Below are 21,435 nucleotides of genomic sequence, written 5' to 3' on the forward strand. Positions count from 1 at the left end.
TGACATGTATGCTTTCCCCGTTCAACGGATCAAATCATGTTACCTTACTTGATGTACAGTGAGACCTGTAATAGGCTCTATGCACAGCAGCCATACATGTGAAGACATTCACAGGTGTTACCAATGATACTAATGAAGGCTCTGTTCCATTCTGGTCAAACAGAGTCAGGGTGCTGATATTATGAATGTTGACTCACTGGAAACACTCTTGCTACACCAGTGGGACTAAAATGTGGGTCCAGGGACCCTCATTGTTCCTTAAGGGGTTTCCAATGGCCCCTTACGGGGGGTGGAGAGTGTACAAATGGAACCAAATGGACCCGTAATGGGTCCATTTGGTCCTTTTGTACACTCTCAGAGTTATGGGGGTGGTGGAAATTAAAAAATCTGAGAACCACTGTGCTACACTAAATGGAACAGAGCCTTCATTAGTATCATTGGTAACACCTGTGAAGGAAGTGAAAATATGGCCGCTGTGAATAGAGCCTATTTGACACCCGAGGATCGTTTTTGAGGGGTGTCGCGCTTTCCATCCTCTCCCCTCTCTGTCGTCTCCATATAGGCGGAGCCAGGAGAAACCAGGTCAGTGTAAACATGGATAAGAGAGCCAATGCAATGCAACATTCATGAGCCTCGCCATGTTTAACGAGAACTCTGGGACTTGTATTCTTATGTGGGGTGGCTCAACCGTGGCGTGTGCTTTTCGTTTTCCTTTCTTTTTGGGGGCTGGGGGCATGCCTTTTGGAATGATTAGACGGATCTGTTTATGTGTTTTCAGAGAAAAACCCCGTAGAACTCACAGAAACTGTCGCGCTGAGCGGCACCGTCCACATCTCCCACAGAGATCAGATGCTGAAATATTTATAAGTTGCCTGTTTTCTCTTCTTTTTTTTCCCCCACAGAAGAAAGGAGACAGGGGGGAAAAAAATGAAACTACTTTTTCAAAACTGTGTGTAGGCTTTGCGGCTGGTTAAAGTTTGTTTTTCATATTTTCAAAGTGTCCGTCTCTGATTCTCTGCAATCGGAATGACTTTCTCACCAACAAGGTGGAAGGACGGATTGGAAGGATGGAGGGATGGGAGGCTATACTGTAGTCTTTGGCCTGTTTAGTAGATAGAGGGTTCGAGTGCATTCTTTCTCTCTTCATCTCTAACCCATTAAGACCGGGAACGCATCTGTGTCATTTTAAGATTTGAGCTGTAACGATTATTTTATACTTTGACTTTTCAAAAATAGCAGATATACAAACTCATTATGAGCTTCTAGATCTGCTGCTTTTGAAAAAATTGTGAACATTTGTGCAAATCTTTGAATATCTATTTTTTTAAAGCGAACAGGGGAATGTAACTGTCAAATGTCTTCATTTTTCTGAAAAACTATTGTTGCTATATCAGTGGTTCTCAACCTTTTTTCCATGTCAAGGACCCCCAAAATTAAATGTATTTGGCCGCGGACCCCCATCTCAAAATATGTTGTTCAGGGACCCCCAGAAAATGTTCACTTCAAAAAATCCATAATATTCAAAGATTTGCAAAAAAAAATCACGCTTTTTCAAAAATAGCCAAAAGTATAAAATAATGGTTAAAGTTAAACACGGATGCCGTTCCCGGTTTGAAAGGGCTAACTAATCTCCCTCTGAGAACAGTCAGTTGATGTTGGGATCCTCCAAGCTTTATGCATTGATCAGAGGGATTTCGAGAAGGAAGTTTAAGTTTCTCCGACTGTCGTTGCCAGACTGTGAGTTCACTACGCGCACATGCTCAGAATCTAAAGGTGGATGCTATGCGCTTGCAAATCTGGGTTTTGTTCAAACGGGACTGATTGGAATCAATGACGATGTCATTTAACCCATTAAGACCGGGAACGCATCGGTGTCATTTTTAGATTTCTTTGGCAATTAAAAATTAGCAGATATACAAGGCTCATAATGAGCTTGGTAGATCTGCTATTTTTGAAAAATCTAATTTCTAATAAGATTTGTGCATATCTTTGAATATGTGTATTTCTTTTAAGTGAACATTTGTAACTCAATTTTTTTCTTCTGGGGGGGTCAACAAATATTTTGAGATGGGGGTGGTCGGCGAATAATTACATATCATTTTTGGGGGTCCTTAACATGAAAAAAAGTGTGAGAACCACTATTAATAGCAACATACGTTTTTTCTAAACAACATTTAGACATTTGTAGAATCCCCCAGAAGCAAAGATTTGAGTTACAAATGTTCGCTTTTAAAAAAAATATATATATATATTCAAACTAAAGATTTTTCACGATTTAAAAAAGAAAAAAATAGCAGAAAAGAAATCTAAAAAAAGATTGCGTTCCCGCCCGGCCTTAATGGGTTAATCACTTCCGAGAGTCTTTTTTTTGATCAGAGAAGTGGAGGAAGTGCGTCAGAACCAGAAGCGCAGCATGAGCTGGAAGCTGATCCGTGAGATTTGCCGGTAAAACTTTCCTCAAAAGCCCCACGACTCAATTCAAAGGGGAAAGCGAGGAGCGAGTCGAGGCATGGTATATACGACCACTTCATAGAACCCTCGCAGTGCTGAGCCTGTGATAATGGGGGGCGAGCAGGTCTGAGGTGGACCTGTAGACGTTGAGGATAAGAGGTCACCGCAAAGGAAAGAGCTGTGTGGAGAAGACATTGATGGAAAGAGTACTCAAATGTTTTAAGTAAAAGTATCAATCCTGCAATGTAGAAGTACCCTGTTACAAGTAAAAGTCCGGAATTCTAAATTCACTTGAGTGAAAGTACAAAAGTATTGGTGTCAAAATGCATTGTTAAGTGCCAAAAGTACCAAGATGTTTGAAAATAGCAGATCTAAATGATTACATTATAAAACATGCATTAACCACTTTAGCTCTATTTTATACCTAGGCTATTTGAAAATTAGCCGATCTACAAGCTCACAACGCGTCGCATTGCGACGCGTTGTGAGCTTGTAGATCTGCTGTTTTCAAACGTGTTGTTAATGGCACCTGCGTGATCATGCTGAAAGCTGAAATAAATAAATTAAACATCAACCTATTTTGGACCAGATTTACCCTACAAATTGTATCCAGAATGAATGAATTAAGAATGAATAAAGAAAGCATAATGAATTCAATGCAAAATACTGTATGGGGCTCATGGAAAGTAGCATATTAGCCATTGACAGTTTCTGTTTCGCATCTGCTCTTCCTGACCAGATTGATTTAAATTTTTTAGAGTGAGACTGAGACACAGCCATGTTGCATTAGGAATGATAAGCGAGACCTTAATGCACATAATATGTAGCTTTGTGTATGTTAGTGTATATGGTCCCCAGGTGTCTGACAATTATGCCTTCTTCCGATCTCAGGAGAAATTAGGTCTACTTGCACTTTTTCGTCCATTGTTCTTCTGCATACTGCAGAAAAGATATCTTGACTCTTAATTTGTATTCAGTCTTTAAAAAGAAAATGGAGCAAAAAAAAAAAGAAATTGAATAAAGTGACATTAAGTAAGTAAGTGGCACGATATGCCTTATTTCAAAGCTGTATTTTTCAACGCGGCTCAAAGTGATTACTGCCAGTCAAGCTTTTGCGTCAATTATAACCACATGAAGAAAATATTACTATCACTTTTCCAATATTGAATGCAATACACTTTTCCTACTGTGTGTTTATTATTGGTGTCAGAGATTTAAAACTCCTTTTGAGATCAAGTTTCAGGATTGAACATTCTTGATGCGTCAAGGTCAATTCAACAAATGTCTTTTTTTACTTATGTTTCTATATATCAGTGGTTCAATATGAGTAAAAAAATCTGCTTTAATTTTTTAAATATATATTATATCGGATGCGTTCCCCCGGTCTTAAGGGGTTAAACGGACCTCCATTCACACGCATGGCAATGTAAACCACTGAACGAGTCGAGAGTCGTTCTGTTCAGGCGTGAGTTTGGCACACTCGTCAACCGCCCCCCAAACCAGCCAAAACGGTCGAGTATTTAGCATTTTACAATGCGTTAGCCTCGCCCGGTCTATTAATGTGCTCCCCTCTTGAGCTCTCAAGCACTTGTTCTGAAGCACAGAGGGAGTCAGGAGGGCCTCTTTTGAGCTTCACTAGCCCCTCCAAAAGGCTGATTTGTGCAGAGACTAAAAGGTACCCCAAGGAAAGAGCCCCGCTTGGAGAAAAGTCATTTTTCTACCGGCGGTTTCTCTGTAGGTATTTCCTCCTCCAAGCCGGGGCAGAATCACTGTTTGTTTTGTCTCGCTTCATGCTCCTCCACAGAGGAGATTATTCACGGGGCGCTCTTGCAGCGCGCGCGTGTGCGTGTATGTGTGTGTGTGTGTGACAGCTTTATTATCTGATGGGGAGGGTGTCACACACACACACGCGCTCCACGCACACACACACGCAAAATGTACTATTTGCAGTGGTGTAAAGTAACTAAGTACATTTACTCAAGTACTGTACTTAAGTACAATTTGGAGGTGTTTTGAGTTTACTGGAGTATTTCCAACTTTTACCCCGCTACAATTATTTGAAAAACTTTAGTTACTACGGTAGTTACTTTGCAGATATAAATTATTACGTTATAAAACATTACATTAACCACTTTAGCCCTATTTTATACAGAGGCTATTTTCAAACATTTTGAGTACTTTTACATTTGGTACTTTAAGTATATTCTGATGCCAATACTTTTGTACTTTTACTCAAGTCATTTTTTTATTCTGGACTCTTACTTGTAACAGAGTACTTCTACATTGCAGTATTGATACTTTTACTTAAGTAAAACATTTGAGTGCTTTTTCCACCACTGACTATTTGTGTGACACTCATGCATTCATTAACCGGATTTCTAAAATTAAAAACCGTATGCGTGTCTGTCTGTGTGTGTGTGTGTGTGTGTGCGTGCGGTGCGCCGTGTGCGTGTGCGTCTGTATCTCCCTGCTACAGCCTAATGACCCAGTGACGAATATCTGCCAGGCGGCTGACAAGCAGCTCTTCACCCCTGGTGGAATGGGCCAAACGGATCCCTCACTTCTCGGAGCTGCCTCTGGATGACCAGGTCATTCTCCTCCGAGCAGGTCAGTCCAAAACCTCCAACCTTCAAACGAGTCCATTAAGTCTACACAGAAGTGAACTTAACCCATTAAGACCTGGAACTGTGTCATTTTTTAGATTTGAGCTAATAAAAGCATTATTTTACACTTTGGGCTATTCAAAAATAGCAGATCTACAAGCTCGTAGCGCGGCACCGAGTGCCGCGCTACGAGCTTGTAGATCTGCTATTTTTGAAAAATCGTGAAAATGTCTGCAAATCTTTGAAATATATATTTTTTTAAAGCGAACATTTTTAACTTCAAATCTTTGCTTCTGGGGGTCCCTGGAACAACATATTTTGATGGGGGTCCGCGGCCAAAATACATATAATTCTGGGGGTCCTTGACATGAAAAAGTATTGAGCACCACTGATATAGAAACATACGTTTTTCAGAAAACTGTTGAGATTTAGGAGACCATGTAGAATCTGCTTCAGGTCTCAATGGGGTTAAGTTACAGTGCTTGAGTAAATGTACATAGTTACTTTAGACCACTGGTTGTAGGTGGTGAGTCGTATTTTGAAGTGGATTCTTTGTTGACCCCGAAGCCAGTGAAGGTCATGGAGGACTGGTGTAATATGGTCTCTGCGAACCACTCGGGTACTGGTGAGCAGGCGTAAATGATCTCATTACATATTAATGAGATCCGGGGCATGCTTAAATCTCCTAACCATCAGCAGCCTGGATTCCACCTAGAAAAAGATACCGCCATATTTCTTATTCTAGACAGAAAAACATTTTTTTTTTACGCAGAGAGAGTCAAATATAGATAGACCGACAATCAAACAGAAGCAGATATGACAGCCAGACATAAGACAGGCAGACGTGTATGGTAGGCACACGCTACGAATGTAAGTGAAACAGACTATAGTAACCGGGCAAATTAGGTCATAGCCATGAATAGTTCCATGCCAAGTCATGTGACCCAAAGCAGGGTCTGTGTGTGTGTGTGTGTGTGTGTGTGAGGTGTGTGTGTGTGTGTGTGTGTGTGTGTGTGGTGTAGTGTGTGTGTGTGTGCGTCGTGCGCGTGCGCGCGCGCTGTTGCGCGTGCAGCGCGTGCTCGCGTCGTGCATGCGCACGCTCTGCGGCTAAAGAAAAAAAGCTAAAAAAAAAAACAATGGCTTCTTGTCTGCAAACAATCTATATTTCACTGCTACTGTATATAATTTAGTACAACAACAGAAATCTAATTTGGGACCATTAAAACTGCTCACATTGACAAAAAACTAGTTTAAAAGTGTGTTCACAGCATTCAGGAGCTTTCGTCCAGTTACAGGGACACTTACACTGTGTTTGTGCACGCCCGTCGAGATTCACTTTCTTGTAGAAATTATTCTCGTAATGAAATTGTTATTAAAAAACTGTTTTAATTGGAATGAGTGTCTGTGATTTACATGTCGCCCATGTTTGGTAACCATTTTTTTTTTTTATAGGAGCACTATGACACTTGAGGTTGTGGTTCCTATCGCGGTTATTGGCACGGCTCTGCAGGGGGCGACGGACGGCGCTCCGCGGCGTAGCGTACGGGGTGGGTGCCGGTACAGCACAGCCGTACCGATAAAGCACGCCCTGGCGTGTGTTATTGCTTAAATGAATCATCTGCCATTCCCCGTGACGTTCCCCCCATCATCATAATGCGCAATAAGGTCACCGTGGGGCTCTCTGTTCACATCGCCCCATCGTTGACGGCCTGTCGCTCCAAATTACACCGTTAGATTATATAAATCCAGCCTGGAGGAAAAAAAGAGAAATGCTATTACAACGGCCCCCACCCGCCCCACCCCACCCTTCCTTTACCTTAAACCCATTAAGACCTGGAACTGTAGTCATTTTTAGATTTGAGCTAAAGCTAAAAAGCATTATTTTACACTTTGGGCTATTCAAAAATAGCAGATATACAAGCTCATAGCGCCGCGCTACGAGCTTGTAGATCTGCTATTTTTGAAAATTTGTGAAAATGTGTGCAAATCTTTGAATATATATATTTTTAAAGCGAACATTTTTAACTCAAATCTTTACCTCTGGGGGGTCCCTGGAACAAAATATTTTGATGGGGGTCCGCGGCCAAATACATATCATTTTGGGGGTCCTTGACATGAAAAAGATTGAGCACCACTGATACAGAAACATACGTTTTTCAAAAAACTGTTGAGATTTAGGAGACATGTAGAATCGGCTTCAGGTCTCAATGGGTTAGAATAAAATCCTCCATCACCGCTTATCCTTCGTGGATATCCACGGTAGATGGAGAACCATCAGAGAGAGAGAGAGAGAGAGAGAGAGAGAGAGGAAAGATTATTCTGGAGAGAGAGAGAGCGCCTCTCTTCCTCCTCCCCGCGCTCAGGTTTTTCTATAAATAACCGCTTTAGTTCTGCTGTCTCACAGATGAAAGCCTCTCAGCCCCTCTCTTCATACCCGGCTCAACTCTGGGGAGAAGAGGGGTATGTGTTGCTAGGCAGAACAGTTAAAGGAGCCACGTCACTCAAAAAAAGAAAGAAAAAGAAAAAACGGCGCAGCGTCTGGCGTCTGCAGAGCCCGCCGTCCTCTCTGTGTGTCGAGCCCCCTCGTTCTGCCGCGTCAAAGTGATGCCGTCTTCATTGCTGTGGCAGGCCACGGTTCATCCTTTTTTTACACGCTTGTCTCCTCTCCGGAAAGGGTGTTTGAAAACGTCTCGGTGGGTTACACACAGTACAAAATGTATGTGTGTTAATGTTAATGTGTTAATGTATCTGTTTGTAACTCTGGGAGAGTTAAATTGATTCTTTATTTATTTTTACGTGCAGCTTAATTGATTCATTGGACCAGCCCCCCCCCCCCCCCCCCCCCCCCCCCCCCCCCCGCCCCTCGTTTTTTGAATGTCGGTTTTATTTTTGCCTGAGCACCGTGTGACGTTTCGTGGTGGGATTTATTTTCTCTGTCTTCACGCGTTACTTCATTTGTCTCTCTCTCTCTCTCTCTCTCTCTCTCTCTCTGTCTCTGTCTCTGTCTCTCTCTGTCTCTGTCTCTGTGTCTCTCTCTCTCTCTCTCTCTCTCTCTCTCTCTCTGTCTCTCTCTCTCTCTCTGTATCTGTCTCTGTCTCTGTCTCTGTCTCTGTCTCTCTCTCTCTCTCTCTTTCTCTGTCTCTCTCTCTCTCTCTCTCTCTCTCTGTGTCTCGCTCTCGCTCTCGCTCTCGCTCTCGCTCTCTTTCTCTGTCTCTCTGTCTCTCGCTCTCGCTCTGTCACTTATTGTAGACCATGTATGACAATAAATACTTCTCTTTCTTACTATAGTTGCTATTTCTTTGTCATTGTTTATTATTGCTGCCAAAACTAAAGAATGTTACTTTCATGTACAGTTCTTATACATAAGAGGTAACAATACAATCTCTCTCTCTCTCTCTCTCTCTCTCTCTCTCTCTCTCTCTCTCTCTCTCTCTCTCTCTCTCTCTCTCTAGGGTGGAACGAGCTCCTCATCGCGTCGTTTTCACACCGTTCGATATCGGTGAAAGACGGGATTCTCCTGGCCACGGGGCTGCATGTCCACCGAAACAGTGCCCACAGTGCCGGAGTGGGGGCCATCTTTGACAGGTCATTCTCACCGCCTTCATTTGGTCCAATAACATCAGGAGCGTTAATTTAACCCTTAGCCTTCCTTCCTTTCTTTTTATTTTATTTTATTGACACTCTGGATTTTACTGTGTGCATTCAGTGACAGGCACATTTTAAACCTCGACTTAACCCATTCAATCCTGGAATGCATCTGTGTCATTTTAGATTTCTTTGGGCTATTCAAAAATAGCAGATATACAAGCTCATAGCACGGCACCGAGTGCCGCGCTATGAACTTGTAGATCTGCTATTTTTGGAAAGTCTTGATTTTTTTTGCAAATATTTGAATATATATTTTTTAAATCGAACATTTGTAACTCAAATCTTTGCTTCTGGGAGGTCCAAAGACATCTAAAATGACATAGATATGAATGGGTTAAGAATCGTCTCCCGAGTACAGCCTCATAATTGAGATATTAATACATTCTGACAGCATGTGACATTTGTGGACCTGCCTGCCTGTAACATTTTGATTTCACTTACATTTGCATTCCATTGCACTTCAGCTCACGGAATAGCTTGAGAAGTTTATGTGAATGTTGTCGCTGTGTTGGGCAGAAACCTTGTATCTCCACATTTCATCTCTTTTCATGTTTTTTTCTCCCTCATACGCTGTTTTGTACTTTGTCGTATGAATAGCAGATCTACACAAATTCTGTTTTTTTTCTCCCCCGCCTAAAGCGACATGTCAGAAATAGCTGATGCAATCTCTTGATCTCGTTAGATCTGCAATTTTTTTAATATTGTGAAAAATTGCTAAATATTTAGCCTATAATAATAATCTAACCTATTATAAAAAAATCACACCCAGTGTGAAGTGGGCGGTGTGGTCACAGTGGTCATCACAGTGATGGAAGTGATTCACTTAAAAAAAAACCATGGAAGTGTTTTTTTTAAGTCCATACTGCTATTCATAGGGCTGCACATGTGTCATGTTTTTCGCAAGCCAATCAAAGTCCTGAATTTGCAAAGTCAGCCAATCACATTACAGCTAGTGGTGATGACACTAGCTGTAATGTGATTGGCTAACTTTGCAAAAGTATAGATTTGCATTGACTGTGGAAGGGTTAGGGTTGTAGACTGCGTTGTAGACTATTGGCCAATCACGGTGCACTGCAGGATTGGTCAGTGTCCAAACCTCACTTATAGGGGGCGGTTACGCCGCCCCAAAAATAAAATCTTTTTTTTTTTTTTTTTTGACAGGGACAGTACAAAAAACAATGTATGAAGTGCTCGGATCCAATAATACATAGCTTTTTGTATTGTCCCTGTCAAATAAACGTTTATTTTTTTTATTTTATTATAATATACATTTTCATATTCAAATATACATATTTTCCCCATATTCGAGGAATATTCGAAATTCGAATATTAGTTTACCAGCCCTAGCGTGCATGCATGCGTGTGTGTGTGTGTGTGTGTGTGTGTGTGTGTGTGTGTGTGTGTGTGTGTGTGTGTGTGTGTGTGTGTGTGTGTGTGTGTGTGTGTGTGTGTGTGTGTGTGTGTGTGTGTGTGTGTGTGTGTGTGTGTGTGTGTGTGTGTGTGCGTGCGCGCGCGCGCATGTGTGCCTGTCCCTTGCATATCCCGAGAACCATCTGACCGATGGACTCCAGACTTGGCGTGAGAGGACTGGAGAGAGTGTGTTGTGCCAATTGGGAAGTAGGTCGAATCAGCGGTTGTCCAGAACCTAAACTCACCCAAGATCTCTGCATCTGTCTCTCTGTCTGTCTGGGTCCCTTTTATGCCAATACACGGAGAGCCCTGATGTCATCAATATACAGTATGCAGTCATACTTGCTGACATCTTAGACTGGCCTCCAAGCAGTGGTGGAAAGTAACTAAGTACATTTACTCAAATACTGCACTTAAGTTTGAGATACTTTTACTTTACTGGAGTATTTTCCAATTGTCTATACTTTTACTTCTAATCCACTACATCTCAGAGGCAAATTGTGCTTTTATTCCACTACAATGGAGATTTTGTGGATTTAGATTGTTATTACAAAACATACATTAACCACTTCAGCCCTACAATGCGTCGCGGTGCGACTTGTAGGCTATTTTCAAATGACCAAAATATTTATAGGGCCGAAGTGGTTAATGTGTGTTTTGTAATAATACTCAAAATCTACAAAGTAACTAGTAACTAACATTTTCATATAATTGTAGTGGAGTAAAAGTACAATATGTGCCTCTGAGATGTAGTGGAGTATAAGCAGTCGCGTAACGAGGCAACATGCAGCGTGCCCCGACGCGAGGTGGTCACAGCGGGCCCTCATGAACGCGCATGCAGGCGCACGCAGCGCGCGTGCATGTGCGCCCGGACTGCGCGCACGCGCGAACATTTTGCGGTTATTTAGTGGTTATTTAGTGGTTTCTGATACTTTTTTCGCGGGTTTGTGACGGATTTCGGGTACATAAACAACGGTTTTGTAACAATGTTAAGGGGCACACCCAGGTTTATTTTTTAATTCATAATTACCGTATTTTTACCTAAGTACAGTATTTGAGTACATGTACTTATAGTTACTTTCCACCACTGCCAATGAAAAGTATTGCCAAGAGCTTGTGACTAATAACTACACTGGACTCCATTGGAACACAGAAAGGTGACTGACGATGACATTAGACAGTATAGCACAAGAGTAGCTTCGTAGCATTGTAGCCACTGTAACGATACAGCTAACATTACACATGGTGTTATCTTATTGAAGCTACGCTTTGACTTTCAATAACAAATTGACTTCGGGAGGCGAACGCAGAGCGACGTGGGGCAGAGGAACTATAGTGATTCATCGTCTACGTTCATTAAATATGTAGGTTTATGGACAACAGAGGTTACAAAGAAAAAACAGACTTGCTCAGACGGAATTTTCTATATATTTTTTAAAGACATAAAATAAAAATCATGCCTGCTCACAGAGAAATCAGACTGGGAGCTGTAGAATCCACAGCCGTGATTTGACTGTTTCTTGGCGGGTGTGTTATTGACGTTCTAGTGCAGCAGGCTGTCTGGAAGACAGACAGACAGACAGACAGACAGACAGACAGACAGACAGGCAGGCAGAATCTCAGAGGTATGTTCAGCCATAAGTACTGCATGAGTCCATGCTCTTGACTTATACAGTATCACCCTTTGGAAAGCCAGCAGTTGTGTTAAGTACATTTAGTACAATTCTGAGGTATCATTTACTTTACAGGAGTATTTCCAAATTTCAGTACTTCTACTTCTACTCCACTACATCTCAGAGGCAAATATTGTACTTTTACTCCACTACAATTATTTTAAAACTTGAGTTACTAGTTACTTTATAGATTTTGATCATTATTACAAACATATATTAACCCTTCAGCCCTTTATACATTTCGGCCATTTGAAAATAGATGTTTTATACATTTGAGGAAAAGTTGTGAAATGGGACATTCTGTATAGTGAGTATACTTTCTACTTTTGGTATATAAGTACATACTTTTACTCAAGTCCATTTTGAATGCCGGACTTTCATTTTTTTTGTTACTTTTTACACACACGCACGCACGCACGCACGCACGCACGCACGCACGCACGCACGCACGCACACACACACACACACACACACACACACACACACACACACACACACACACACACACAGGCTGTAAGTTCGCCCCCCAGAATAGGGGCGCTACTAGTGTTCAAGTGGTTAAACAGTCAGAAATGTGCAGCGTAGGCTGTAAGAAGTGCTCCGTTCCTCTCTCCTTTCTTCCCTGGCTTTCTTGTCTTGCCTTTCTGAATTCCCTCTGTTCCTTTAGCTCAGTCATTAGCGTATAGCGCGCGAGAGAGAGAGAGAGAGCGTTCACCTCCAAAGGACGGATTACATCTCCATATTAACTTGAGGCGGGTGCATTAAGATGCTGGACACTGATAATGTTTCTTTATCTACTCGTCTCCCCTGCTCCTTACAAATGAAGAGCCTGGTTAACTTATACACTTGAGCCTCTTTTTCCTTTTTTTCTCCCCCCATTGTTCCTCGGGGCAAATTGAATTAGAATGAACTAGAGTTTCTGTGGACTTTACTCTCTGCGAAGAAAGAAAGAAAGAAAAGGGAGGGAGAGAAAGGCTCGGGGAGAACGAAGGCAGGAGAGGAGAGAAAAAAGCCAGATTTATACTCGGCCGTTTGTTGAAACTAGCTAACATATTTTCGGGCTAACGGTGCGTTTAGACGCGATGCTGCAATGCGTTGCTAAAATACACCTGCAATGGCTCACTAGAGTGGAATTTTCAGTTAAAACATTTTATACACGTTTGAAGGACCATGACAAAGACTTTTAATGTGTGGTAAAACTGAATGTCATGAAATCTTTAAGTAAAAGTATCGAATGTGGAGGTACTCTGTTACAAGCAAAAGTCCGGAATTCAACATTTAGTTGAGTAAAAGTACAAAAGTATTGGTATCAAAATGTACTTAAAGTACCAAAAGTAAAAGCACAAAAATGTTTGAAAATAGCAGATCTAAGCTCACAACGCGTCGCGATGCGACGCGTTGTGAGCTTGTAGATCGGCTATTTTAAAATAGCGTAGGTATAAAATAGGGCTAAAGTGGTTAATGTATGTTTTATAATTTAATCATTTATACCTGCAAAAGTACCTAGTAACAAAAATGTTCAAATAATTGTAGAGTATTATATATCATTTTGTAGAGTAAAAGTGCAGTTTTTGCCTCTGAGGTGTAGTGGAGTAAAAGTATAGACAATTCGAAATACTCAAGTAAAGTAAAAGTACCTAAACATTTTACTTAAGTACAGTACTTGAGTAAATGCACTTAGTTACTCTACACCACTGCGTAGGCCCCCGGCACGGAACACCGGCGAGGGACGAAGTATAAATCAGAGGGTGGGGGGCGCGCCCGAGTCAAAGAGGGGTCAGAAGTTCAACAGACTCCGGGATCCCCCTCCAGGATGACGTCAGCCACTTTGAAATTGAAGTGTCGGTGTTGGATTACAAATTGTGCTCATTCTGCGGCTCCCATGGGTTTCCTTTTATAAAAAGAACCATCCACTCAACGTAATTATCAGTGTAAACATTTCCAGTGATTTAGCCGTCTGGACAGGATTGTGTTTCATATTCTGAATAGACACAGGTCAAATAGTATGTGGAAACAGTGTTGGAAAAAGGACTCAAATGTTTTACTTCAGTAAAAGTATCGATGCTGCAATGTAGAAGTACTCTGTTACAAGTAAGAGTACGGACTTCTACATCTACTTGAGTAAAAGTGCAAACATTTTGGTATCAAAATGTACTTAAAGTACTAAAAGTAAGAGTACTAAATGTTTGAAAATAGCCTATGTATAAAACAGGGCGGAAGTGGTTAATGTATGTTTTCTAATGTAATGATTTATATCTGCAAAGTAACTAGTAGCTAAAGTTTTCAAATAATTGAGGTGGAGTAAAAGTACTACATTTGCCTCTGAGATGTAGTGGAGTAGAAGTAAAAGTACTGAAAATTGGAAATGCTCCAGTAAAGTAAAAATACCCCCAAATTGTGCTTAAGTACAGTACTTGAGTACATGTACTTAGTTACTTTACACCACTGTCTGGAAATGATGGTGTTTGTTTTAGCATGCTTGAATTTGTGGCAAAGGCAGAAACTGCTGACAGGGTGGGCTTGGTCAAAAGAGGGTGGGCCACAATTAAGTTTAGTGGAAAAGACATATGAATACAATCTCAGAGTGTTTGTAATGTGTTGTTCAAGGATTTGCCATGGCTGGGTGAGGAACGGTCAACCAACATTGTGTAGTAACGTGTTGACTCGCTCATTCAACAAAAGCATGAATTCAGACTGATTCAAAGCTAGAAATTATTATTTAAAAAATCGTTTGATTAGGTTTTGCTTTTTTCCCCATCCTCTCAGCAGAGATGAACAGGAAGAATGAAAATAAAAGCATAAACTAAATAGATAATAGTGATTCATTAATTAAACAATAGTAGTAGTAATACTAGTATTAGTAAAATGAATTAAAAAGAAGAACAAATGAAGAGGAACAAGACAAAAAATATGTTTTAAAAAAGGGGTGGGGAAATTGGTGTTTAGGAAAGAGTTAATGGGAAAGTTCAGAAAGAAAAATAATAATGATAAAGAAAATAAATTATATCCATATAGCCAATGGGCTTCAGGTATTGTGCTGCACACTGCCAGTAGATTATGGGAAACTGGCTACATTGTTATGAGAAACAGCGCGTAACAAAGATTTTACCATCCATATACAGCGGTGTCCACACTCCACACACAAACATGTCTAAATACATTTGCCTATCTCATAAATAAGTAAGTAGCTATCTTCTTCACCACAATAGCCTATCGGCGGAACAGGAAAATGATAAATCATTCAACGTGGCTAAATAGGCCGGTGTCACTTGTTGGAGATGGTGTAAATAGTAATCATATGCACGACCTCTTGTGCCTCTCTGCTATGTGTTGTCATAACATTGTGCACATAAACATGCTGATATGCAATAAACATACCGTTGTTGTGTTCAATACATTATGACGCATAACTGGCAGCACGACGTGTTGGATGCTGGCATATCCAAAACCATTGCTTTTTCAGGAAATAAATAAAATAATCTCTTCCAATGGATCCATTGTAGTTATTTAGTCGCAAACTCTTGTTAATGTTTCTCATTGGTTAAATATTTATAAAACTCACAGACAAACTTAACCACGTTCAACCTGGCGTACCTATTTTGGGCAATGACTTCTTAGACCATATTTTCTCCGGTGCCTTATCCATTATCCCTAAAGTTCTTTGGCATTTGTTTTTACCATTTTTAAAAACATTTTCAAGTAGTTCAACTAGCCAAGCTACATCGAGACATTGTGAGCTTGTAGATTAGCTAGTTGAACTATTTGAAAATGTTTTTAAAAATAGTTTTTAAAAAATGGCAAAGAACTTTAGCTAACCCTTAGCTAAAACTTGTGTATGCATGTACAGTATGTCTGAATGTATCGGGCTTAACTCCGCACCGTACAAAATTAAACTATGGAGATACAATGTTTCTGCCCCATGGTGAAGCTATTTAACATCTGATTTTGAATAAGACCTATGTGTAACAGGAATATATGTCTTTTCTTATCTTTTGTTTCTTAGAGTGCTCACCGAGCTTGTGTCCAAGATGAGAGACATGCAGATGGACAAGACAGAACTGGGCTGCCTTCGAGCTATCGTTCTCTTCAACCCAGGTATAGCTTCTGTTACCCATGCACCCTTTTTCCGGCTTGGTTTTTCTTCAATAGGCCCAGTGAGCAAATTAATCCTTTATTCTATTACATTGCAAGTGTAATTCAGTCTAGATGAAATAGTCGAAATAATCTTTTGATACATTAAAATTAAAAGTGAACCAGTGAAATCATTCTGTGAAAAGGATATTGCACAAACTACATGTGAAAGGTCCTCACAGAATACTGTTTGACCCAGGTCTGGTCTGGTTCTCAAAGTGGGATCTGGGGACCCCCCAGGGGTCCTTGAAGGGGTTCCAGGAGTCCCCAGCTAAATGTGTTAATATGGAGTAGCATCACAATCAGTTTAACCACAATTTTAGATTTCAGCTATTCAAAAATAGCTGATCTGCAAGTGCTCACAATGCATCGCAATGCTACACATTTTGAGCTTGTAGATCTGCTATTTTTGAAAAGATAATTCAAATTTGTAAAGACATGTAAAATAATGTGGAAATCTTTTTACACAATCTTTTAAGATGGATCTTTTAAAGCAGCACTATGTAACTTTCCCCTTCTACCCGGGATTTGAACTTGATTTCCTACGTAAGTGCTGACATTTTTACAATTGAGCTAATAGAGCCGGCCTGCTTGCTTGGGAGAAAATGTAATCTTGACCATCAGGACTACATTCGTGTCAGATCCTGTGACTAGATGAGACAGACCTTTTGACACAATCTAAATGTCTCAATAGAAGAGCAGGGAGACCAAATACAACCACGCCAATTGTATAAGTTATATCGTATTAACATACTCTACCATACAGATTGGACAAAATGTCATTTTATTCTTAAAAGAAAAGTTACATACTGTAGTGAGGATCTAAGACAAATCCCTGGCAGAAAAAATATTTTCAGATGAGGGCCAAATACATGTTAATTTGAGCGTCCTTGACATGAAATAGTTTGAAAACCAGTGCTTTAATGAATGTGTGTGTGTGCGTATTTGTGTGTGTTTGTGCCTGCGTGCGTGCATGTGTGTGTGTGTGTGTGTGTGTGTGTGTGTGTGTGTGTGTGTGTGTGTGTGTGTGCGAGAGATCAAGAGCAGTGTGTGAGCGTGCCTCCAGCCACCAGCCTGCTTTAGCATGGGCACTCTGCTCCTGTGTTCAACACTGTGTTCTAGTCATCATACAGCCCACACTGGCCAGAGGTCACTTTTCTGTCTGATTCCAAATTAATTAGGAGCTCACTGGGGCTTGTCCTGAATGGAGGGTGGCTGAGGGGTGGGATGCAGCAGGGGGCTGGAACTGTGCTAAAAATGACCCTCCGTCCGTTCCCACAGTGCCTGGTGTGGCAGGCCCAGTAACAACAGATGTGAATTCATTGTCAGTCAGTTACATGTTCTTTTTGTTCATCCAGAGAAGAAAATTATAATCAATGATGTTTGTTCTGTTCATTAAGAAAAAAAAAAAATGGGTCCTTAGATCAACTCAACATCAAGTTCAGTTTGTTATCACAAGCTTATACCTGGTATAAGACAGAGGTTGAAATCATTTTGTGCAAGCGTAGAGTCAAACATTCACCCGTTTTCTCTCTCTTTCCCTTTACTCTCACTCTACCTCCACCTCTGTCCTCTCTCTTCTCATGGAATACTGCAAGCAGTGTTGCCAGATTCTGTGACAGAAACAAGCAACCAGGTCTGGGAAAACGTGCCCAAAAGAAGCGACTATGGACCACATGAGCACTTTAACATATACATCAGCTATTTGAAAATAGCAGATCTACAAGCTCACAACGTGTCGCGTTGCGACGCGCCGTGAGCTTGTAGATCGGCTATTTTCAAATAAAATCTTGCGGGGAAATTATAATAAGCAGATCTGGCAACCCTGACTACTAGTACAAAACAATGGAGCGAGCGAGCATGGAACAAACATAATTATTTACACCTGTAAGCCTGTGATGTGACAAATAAAGCTGATTCTGTTCTGATTGTGGTGTCCCTCTGCAGACTCCAAAGGTCTGTCCAATCCAGGCGAGGTAGAGGCTCTGAGGGAGAAGGTATATGCATCTCTGGAGGCCTACTGCAAACAGAAATACCCCGAGCAACCTGGCAGGTATGATGCTTCATGTCAACTGGAGCTAGGGGTGCAACAGTTAATCAAAATCTTTGATAAATAAACAAAGTAATCAATCCCTATTTTTTCAAATATATGTGTATTTTTAACTCATGCCTCTTGATTATTTGATTCATCGAATAAGTAATCGATAGAATAATCGCTAAGAAAAAAATCGATGACCACAGCCCTAACTGGAACACGGTGGAATTTCATTTTAACATGAACATTTTAAATCATGCTGTGCAACTTTGTCATTTAAACCAATTGTTTTGGATATGGATGTAACCTTTCACAATGACATTCCACACTCCACAAATGCTTTTTTTCTGGACAACTTCTGTAAACGCGAGTGTCGAAATGGCGCAGGCATCAGAAATGTATTTAGCCTATCATCATGTATTTTAAAGTTAAGGACCTTTAATTACAAAATAGTTAACAACATCAGTTGTGTTGGCAACAACCCACAGTAGACGGTGACATAACGACCAGTCAGTGGACAGGGACTTGGTGACGTGGCTGTTCTCATGCATAGTTCTCCGCAGTGGATTGGTATATCGGTCTGAAATGCATTTTTTATCCTTTTCGCAAATTTAAGCTATTAGCATTATTGCCACAGGATATCGGATCTGTAGTGGCAGTTGCAGTCCCAAGTCTGGGTGTACACAAAGCAGCATGTCATTCTCAAAACAGTATTGCCCCCTACTACAGTACTTAATTTATCTGCAGACATTACCTTATTTTGGATATTTATTCTTTCAGCTCTTTTATTACATTACAGATTATATAGAATCATATGGTTTTCCTTTGTGGTACTCACATGAATCGCAATGCTTCAAAGGGCTATTGTGTGCAATTTTTGATGAGCTAAGGACAAAAAAAACAACTCGCACAATTTCAATATTTTTTCCTCCCTAAAACTACGCACTGTATATGGCATGTTAGTCTGATTCCTCGCAGATGTTGGAAAAACAGTGGGGATACTGTACTGCATTGTACTATTTTCTTTTCATGTCATTCTCATTCATCCGTCTCTGTCAAGTGAATAACGCTGCGCTTTTTTTTCTTCTTCTTCTTCTTTCCCCCCGTGTTGTGTTGTGTTGTGTTGTGGCAGGTTTGCTAAGCTGTTGCTGCGGTTACCAGCGCTGCGTTCTATTGGTCTAAAGTGCCTGGAGCACTTGTTCTTCTTCAAGCTCATCGGAGACACGCCCATCGACACGTTCCTCATGGAGATGCTGGAGGCGCCCCATCAAATGACATAATGGTGGGAGGGGCTAGGCCACCTTTCTCCTCCCCCTGTCCCCCGCCACCTTTCCCTTTCTAAGAAAAAGAAAACCCCACCCCCCCACCACCACCAGTAGCGCCACTACCATCGCCCCCCTGGATGGATGTGGAGTCGCCGTGGAACGTGGAGTTGTTTAAATCCCCCGCTTCAGCAAGAGAGACGGATTGATCAAAACGGAGAAACACGGGGGGCAGGGGGGGGGGCGACTCCCTCCATCCCTTTTCTCTTCTGCTCCCTTTGATGAGTTTCGAAAATGAATTTCGAAAAAATGAATCCCATCGTGTCTATGGGTCTGTTTTATACCTTGTACAAATATATAAATAAGAAATATATATATGACAAATCTTGAGACAAAACGAGTGACAACATTGGACTGAAATGAGGACGGACTGAGGATACGAGAATTGAATTGAGCCATTGTTTTGGTCGTTGCTTTTTTTTCCTTTTATTGTTTTTTGTTTTTCTTTTCTAACATGACAAACAAAGACAAAGGTGATCAGGTCTAACACCCTATCAGCCTGATTTATGCTTGGATGCGCGTGATGGCGCGCGCCAGAAATAGCCGATCTACAAGCTCACGCGACACGCCGCGAACTTGTAGATCGGCCATTTTTTTGGGCGCTCGACAAACGGCGTGCAACAATGTATATAAATCAGGCTTCGGCTCCGCTTGCAGGTGTGGTTTCAAAACACCGGTGGTGATGTCATTGGATGCTCAGTGTTGTGAAGGGGACGAGGGGACTTGTGTGACTTGTGACAAGAGCGTGGCCTCCATGGTCTGGTCCCCGGGCCTCAAACTCGATCCTTCAGAACCTTCAGGACTAGAAGGACAGGACCACGATACGCCTGGAAGGAATAACGTTTTCTTTTTCCTGCGTTCAGTTACAGTGGTTTTCAACCTTTTTTTGCGTCAAGGACCCCGAAATTGACACATATTAGCCCAGGGACCCCCATTTGGAAAGATATGCCAGGGACTCAACCATTTTGATTTCTTGGGGGTCCCAATCTACACTGTGGTATCATCATCAGTGTTAATTTAACTCTGAGAGTGTACAAATGGAACCAAATGGACCCTTAAGGATCCATTTGGTTCCATTTGTACACTCTCAGAGTTACAGACACACAAGGGTCAATTTGGTTCCTAACTATTCATTTGTCTGGGGACCCCCTGGAACCCCCTCAAGGACCACTGGTGGTCCCCGGACCACTGGTTGAAGTTAAAGGGCAAGTCGGCAACAACAGGCCAGGTCCTGCCCTGTCAGTTTTGGAGGTGTAAGCCTCTCTGGATAAATATTTGGACTTGTGGGGAAGTGGGGAAGAATCAGACTGCAGGTGCTCAACTCAGGTCTCTACTCAAATCCGATGACAAGTTAAACCACGTCCTTCTCTTACTAACACTGTGTGTGACGTTGGAGATGCTAGGAGAAGACGTAACGTTAGTCCTGGAATCAGCCCTTCAGAAGATAATGCATTGACTAGAGCGGAGTTGGGAGAGCTTCAGTCGGGACTATACTGCACATGTCTTTCTGCCCGCAGAGAATGGTAACCCTGGGTAGAAGGACGCTATGCCTCTGGACTGTTTTTTTGTTTCGTTTTGTTCCGTTTTTTTTTACATCCTCAGCCTCACAATAGCTGTATGCTACGTGAACGTCACTGTGTGTTCTGAAAGGCTATGTATGGCCAAGGTGTGCAGAAAACTCTTGAAACATTGATGGTTGGATTTTTGGCTGTTGTTTTTTTTTGCCCAAGACAGCGCCGTGGGGAATTGTTGTGGGACCAAAGCAAAGTGCTTTTTGAAGTGATGCCATATCTTTTTCTCGTGTTCCCCTGGCCTCTGAGCTCCCTTTGCGTCCCTCTCGTACACACCGACACACATCGTTACTGTATATTCCTCTTTCTTGCGAACTTCATCAAACCATTATCACTTCCTCACTCAGTAACCCCATGGCACCTTGCAGTTGGAACCTAGCTTTAGAGACACCTTCTATCTACCTGTGCAGGAAGTTACAACCGTACGCAGTATTGATGGCGTTTGTTTTTTTTTTCTCGTTTTTTTTTCACTTAAACAACAATTAGCAAATTACCTCCTTTAACCATCCCTCAGACTTTTTAAGTTCTTGACACGCTTCCTCCTCAGAACAGTGCGTGGGAGAAGTGCTTGTTGTTGCAGCAAGAGCCATT

The 21,435-nt window shown here is 41.5% G+C and overlaps 1 protein-coding gene across 1 annotated transcript in view; it reads left to right on the top strand.

The window, feature by feature from the left end:
• rxraa (retinoid X receptor, alpha a) overlaps positions 1-20,256 on the top strand; it is a 196,422-nt gene extending 176,166 nt beyond the window's left edge. The window contains 6 exon segments of the mRNA XM_084047058.1: positions 4,928-4,981; positions 4,983-5,058; positions 8,507-8,639; positions 15,789-15,880; positions 17,864-17,969; positions 19,084-20,256. Coding sequence (XP_083903184.1) covers positions 4,928-4,981; positions 4,983-5,058; positions 8,507-8,639; positions 15,789-15,880; positions 17,864-17,969; positions 19,084-19,231 — 609 coding nt within the window. The 3' untranslated portion in view covers positions 19,232-20,256.
• Positions 20,257-21,435: the final 1,179 nt, after the last annotated feature.

Source organism: Gymnoscopelus microlampas (genome assembly GCF_963454915.1).
Source record: "Gymnoscopelus microlampas genome assembly, chromosome: 21".
NCBI classification, from domain to species: domain Eukaryota; kingdom Metazoa; phylum Chordata; class Actinopteri; order Myctophiformes; family Myctophidae; genus Gymnoscopelus; species Gymnoscopelus microlampas.